At 37.7% G+C, this 6,006-nt stretch overlaps 1 protein-coding gene across 1 annotated transcript; it reads right to left on the bottom strand.

The window, feature by feature from the left end:
• Positions 1 to 2,107: 2,107 nt before the first annotated feature.
• TOB1 (transducer of ERBB2, 1) lies at positions 2,108 to 4,118 on the bottom strand. Its single transcript, XM_010084227.1, has one exon. It carries the CDS (start codon positions 3,913 to 3,915, stop codon positions 2,935 to 2,937), a length of 981 nt encoding a protein of 326 aa, XP_010082529.1. The 5' UTR covers positions 3,916 to 4,118; the 3' UTR covers positions 2,108 to 2,934.
• Positions 4,119 to 6,006: the final 1,888 nt, after the last annotated feature.

The following is a 6,006-nucleotide window of genomic DNA, read 5'->3' as shown; positions in this document are numbered from 1 at the left end:
TTTAGTTCCTTTTTCTCAAAGCAAATGCACTTACCTGACAGCACGGCTCATGAGCAGAATACCGGGTACATGCAAATTAAACCAGAGGCTGACTGGGCACTCGTTTAGAACAGAATGTTGCAACATAAATGTTTGATCTAACAATTTCAGCACCAAACTTTAGCAAAAGATAAATAAATGGGTGAAGTAGACTGAACAGAAAGCATACATCTTGAATTTCTATAAGGCATAAGAAAACATAAGAGAGCTTCCAGTTTTCTCAAAGAATACAGATGTGAAGATTTTTTTATTTCATCTTTGCAAAGCACCATAAACAAACCCTGCTTATTAAAATTTTTCTATTAAAAGGTGCTGCAAAAAAACACCTTTTTTTTTTTTGAAGATTCTTCCTTGCTGCAAACCACCATCCTTCATACGTAGAGCTGGTTACGATGGAACCGAACAATTCAGAATGGGAAGAGGATAAGCTGGATGACCTTTAAGACAAATGATCTCAGTTTAAACCACAGGAATAGAAATATTACAGAACACACAGAACAGTCTCCACTGTCTGAGCTGTTCAATCTCCGAGGCAGTTGAGGTGTTATTATTGTAAATACTAAAATTGTAGTAAGTCTTCAAGTCTAGAAATAGAAGTAACACACAGAGCTAACATTCTCCATTTTTCAGTAATTGATCCAGTATTTTTTCTCATTTTTTCCTAATTCCTTTTTAAAGCAAAATAATCCACTTAAATTTAGAAACCAAATGATGCACTTTTAAGTACAGTTCTGTCCACTGATGTGCTGTTAAGAGGAAAGATAAACCAGATGGCAAGCTCAATAAGAAGGAGCCAGTTAAATACAGACAGATGAATGCCTAAAAAGCCATTCGCTCCATTATTGCTTTGGAATTGGTTGTCATGGCATTGGAAATTGATACCATTGTCAGCCTCGCATCTCCAGCCCCTCCATTTGCTAGTCCAATACCTCTGCACAGCCTGACTCCCTCCAAAGCAAAGATCTCACGCTGGTGTTGAAAATCTCTCTTTTTCCTACTTGCAGCACTAGGCTACTTCCAACAAAACTCTGCTCGCATCAAACTTGGGATGTACACGTGCGTGGAATTGACACCTTTTGTAAAATCAACTGCATCAAACAGGAAAAGACTGACCTTCACTCTCAAATTGCAGTTTCATAATACTAAAATTCAGCTGCTCCTTCAGTAGCTTACTATTGTCATGAGCCAAAGGACTATCCGCTTAGCATGTATCTTCTCATTGTACACCTGGAACTGCCATGGAAAATAAGCTGATGTTTGTTAGATTTATGGATTAAAGAAGTTTCTCTTCAACTTGACAACATCCATTAGCAAGGAACACAATCTGCCAACCAGACAGAAATGAGCAAGGGATGCAGTTTCAAAATAGCCCTGGAAAAACCGAGTTGTTTTGTCAGCCTCTGAATTCTTTCTCTTCCTACTCACATTCACATTTTGAGAACCTATTAAGTGAAAATTGTTAAAATCCACTAAAATAAAAGCCTTAGAATGTCACATTGTAGTTGCATTACATTTCTCTTTTTAATAGAGCATATAAAATGAAAGTTTACAATGAGTTTAGTAAACAGTAAATCAGCACTTGTATTCAGTCTGGTTTCTGAGCGATTAATCCCCAATACAGAAACAGAACGCTGATGCATTGGTCTAGGACTTCTCGAGAGAACAGTTCCAATCCATTCTGATGACATGGAAAGTGAATTTCATTGAATCACCTGAGTCCCTTCTCGATATGTCATATCGCACAATAACTCAACATTCACCTACCTTATAGTCTTTTAACTACCATGGAAAAAAAAAATTACCTTCTGACTTCAGTGAGCTGCAGTTATGGAAAAGCAAACATCTGCTCACATAATTGTAGGCAAGTACTTAATCAGGCCATGTGCTTTGTCAGTAGGATTTTTGGTAAAGCAACCCATCATTGTGGTGCATCAATACAACAAACCCTCTCCATCGCTCCTTTGTGATGCACTGAGTCAGACTTTTTTGCATCATTAGCACTGACAACACAATAACGCGGTGCTCTCATCCTCAGCAGAACAGTAAAAACACAGACCACAACAGTCAATTAATTTTAAAGAATTTTAATACAAACTTAATATAAACTATTTCAGTCCCTCTTAACATGTAAGACACTGACTCAAAATACTTTTATACCTTTTTTCAAGTATTGCACAATGTAGGTACAAAATTAATATTTACGATTACATTTTCTTCCATAATATATAGCAAAAATCTTTAAACTTTTAACAGAAAATACAATTTGTGTTTCTTTTGAAAAAAGCAAATATTTCGTACATTTTAATTCCACCACTAAGGAATATTCTGTACACAACTTTTTATTTTTTTTTAGAATTGATGTCTTTAAGATGGATATCTTACAATTTCAGTAAAAAAAATACAACATGAAGCTGCTGCAGCTGTCACAGATCACTGTAGTAAAAAGATATAAATGCAATACCATGTTGTAGAAACAATATATATACTCTGATATTTTACAAACTTTGTACTAAATTAAATTATACAATTAGAAAAAGACCAATAAACCCACCTATTAATGCCAATTTTTTAAATATATATATACATATATGTTCGTGTACATACATATATACACACATGAAAAAAATCAGCCACGTCCTTGCTATATCTTAAATACTGTAAGAGGCCATATTTTGAGAGTATATTTTTGTAATGTACAGTCAGTATAAAATAATTTTGTGCTTGGTTGGCAAATGAAAAAATGATGCATGTTGTATTTATCTAACCAAGCCTGAATGTATTCATACTACAAGCCTTAAAAAAAATCTCAAGAGGTGGAAAAAAAGATACACCCTTGGGTACGTGCATTTTAACTTGTACAATAGTATTTACTTGTATTTCACTTTTGTTTTATTTTTAGTTAGCCATAACTGGCTGGAATTGCTGGTTAGAATACTGCATGTTGTTTAAGCTAAAATTCAAGCCATCCACAAAAGACTTCTCATTTAGACCTCCATAGGCTGCAAACATATCAAAGGCATTACTGTACTGGAGAGGACTGAGGTTAAGGGGGCTGTCACCAGGAAAGATGCTACTGGTACTACCTTGACCCTGCATGTTGGGGAAAATGAACTCCTTTGCGTTAGGAGAAAGGGCAGAAGTCTTCTGCTGTTGTTGTTGCTGCTGCTGCTGACTGCCTAAGCCAAGCCCGTAGAGAGAGTGCATGGAAGAGGAGAGGGCTTTCTGCTTCAACAGGTCATTGACATTCAAGCCAAGGTTGGTGGGAGAAGTGCGGGCGACCTTGTTGCTACGGCCGCTATTCTTCATTTTGGTCGAGCCAAATTTGGTGGCAGCAAATGTGGCAGTGGTGAAGGTTAAAGGCTGAGTGGAGCGGGGCATGAAAGTTGGGCTCACAGCAGCAGAGTGACCAAAGGGAGGAGAAGGAGAACTAGACACTGAAGATGCTGGGTCACTAATTGGCATGAACACCTGGGCCTCTGGGTTAAAGCTGTTCTTGATTTCCTTATCCAACTCACATCCATTTTCATTATCATCCACATAAAGCACTTTCACTGGTCCCTTTTCACCGATTTGGTATGAAACCTCAAATGGGTCAATCCAAACACTAAGATCCTGAGGCAAGTTGCCACGAACATCATCAATGTCCAAACCACTCTCTTTGGATGCTTGTTCTATGACTGGGTCCACTTTCTCCCCTATATGTATACATCTAAACCCTGATCCTTTGTATGGCTTTTCTGGATACCAGTGCCCTTCATACTTCTTCTTAAGAAGTCTTTCAAGCTCTTCACCAAAAATGTTGACACGTCGTCTGGGAAGCTTATTGTACAAATATGAAATAATAAAATTGAGTGCTACTTGGATTTCAAGCTGCATAGCTGCTATGCCACAAAGTTTTAAGTCTGTTTCAAAACCGAAGAAAGTGTTCAAGATGCCACAGGGAAACAAATTTCAAAGTGCTGATTCTAGTTGATTATTATCCTTCACCTTGAGTGCTCTTGTTCCTTTAAGAAAAAACAAAAGCAAACACATCCAAATAAGGAAAGCGTAAGATCAAGCTCCAAGGCCTATTGTTTTAGCTTTACTTTCTGCATAAAATAGGTTACTTTTAAAAATAAAAACATGTGCCTCAAACTATTTATGTCCATGCGAGAGGAAGGTGAGGATGTCAACTACATTCAATCTGAGTTACAAACAATACTGCAGAAGATGCACTAGGCATGTGTTTACATAGACAGCATGGGGCATTTCAAAATCACATGAGCTTGCCATTTAGTTATTCACAAAGCAGCAAGGATAATTTTTAAGACATCACAAAACTGCCAGGCCTGTCAAGGGTTCAATTACCAACCCATATTTGGATGATTTATAGTACTCAGCTGCAAAATTTAGCACCAGCCTATTAGCTTAGCTTGAAAGGTCTTAGTCCAAGGGTCATTTATCATGTTAAAGTTTGCAAACATATTGGTTACACTGAAAGCTACAGAATTATAAAAATGTTAACAGTTGCTTTAGAAGATTTCACACAAGTAACTAAAATTCTGCAACATTTATTTTAAGTCCGAGCAAATCGTCCGCATAAACTGTGTGCTGGCGAAATTATGCTAACCGAAGAGAAAATGTCCGCTGTGCATATCCAACAATTCTTCCTCAGAACAGCTAAAATAATAATGCAGTCAATGCCTACAAAACAGATGCATGCATCTTCTGTCAGCAGGGTGGCAATGACGGTGGAAATTATGACAATAAATTAATTCACATATTTTTACCTTTCTACAAATTATTCTACATTATCAGATATATTAATTATACGAAATTCATATATTGCACTGCCTATAGTTCATATTTCAAAAAGTTACTAAAGCTAACAGGGCTTTTGATAGCCTCAAAAACGATTGCTCTTCTCCTTTTCCATGACTCCATTTTATATTAAATATAAAATATGGTTGCCACTCCTTCACAAAGGACAAAAGAGAAACTAGCTATCTAAAGTTAAAGAAGGGACAAGAATCAAGTATTTGCTAATGAAAATTCTGCAGTACCTTAGCATAAAGGTACTCATCCACAGGAGACACCTTTGTTCAAAAAGTTCCAATGAAACAAAATATGTATTTTTTGGCTCAAGTCAAACGCCCAGCGAGAATTTCAATTAACTGTGCTTTTCTGCACTGCATCACTAGGAACATTTAGTGTAGCTGCCACTAAAGATTAGAGAAATCAAAGTCAATATCAAAACCTTTTAACAATGTGGATACAATGCTTTTTTATTTCTTGCTCCAAATAATCTCCTTTTAAAGTCTGGAGCCCTATTTCCAAGCCACTCGTGTTCTCCCCAACATGGTATGGGAATAGTTTGAAAGCCTGTACGATAAGGCGACCTTTAAACGTTTGCTGGATCAGCACTGGGTGGGGATAAGGAAAAGATCAAGGGCAAACAGAAGATATTTACAAAAGGGACACAATCAGTACAGAAAAGCTGATTGGGTGGCTAAAAGGGGCATTTAAAAATGATTTATTAATCCATCTGTTTTGTTTCCCTTCCTCCACGTCCTTTAGGGAAAAAAAATGATCCTTTCAAGGCACACCGGGCAGATGCTATAAATTTTTTTAAGCCCCAAAACTGATCCATGGTACAAGCAGCTGATCAAACAAATCAGCTTGATAATTCCAAACTTTTTTTTTTTTATTATTATTATTTGAAGACAGCAATATTTCTCAGGGATCTAAGCCCATTAAGGACTCCAGCAGCAGAGCCCGGCGTGGGGGGTTAAGGCTGGAGCCCTAAGCGGTGTGGGGAGTTACATAACCCGGCAGTCGGCTCTCATTAGATTTCTGCTCACAGCCCTGCGAGCTCCGGCAGCAGCAGCAGGAGGAGGAAGAGCATTTTCTCAGCCCGTAAGAAAGAAAATGAAGACAAGGAAGGGAGCAGACTGCAAGGAGGGCTGGGAGGCTGCAAGGCCCCTCTCC

Source organism: Pterocles gutturalis, unplaced genomic scaffold, assembly GCF_000699245.1.
Source record: "Pterocles gutturalis isolate BGI_N339 unplaced genomic scaffold, ASM69924v1 scaffold32365, whole genome shotgun sequence".
NCBI lineage: Eukaryota > Metazoa > Chordata > Aves > Pterocliformes > Pteroclidae > Pterocles > Pterocles gutturalis.
Note: the sequence above shows the minus strand (reverse complement) of the source record. Positions and strands in the feature narration are given on the sequence as shown.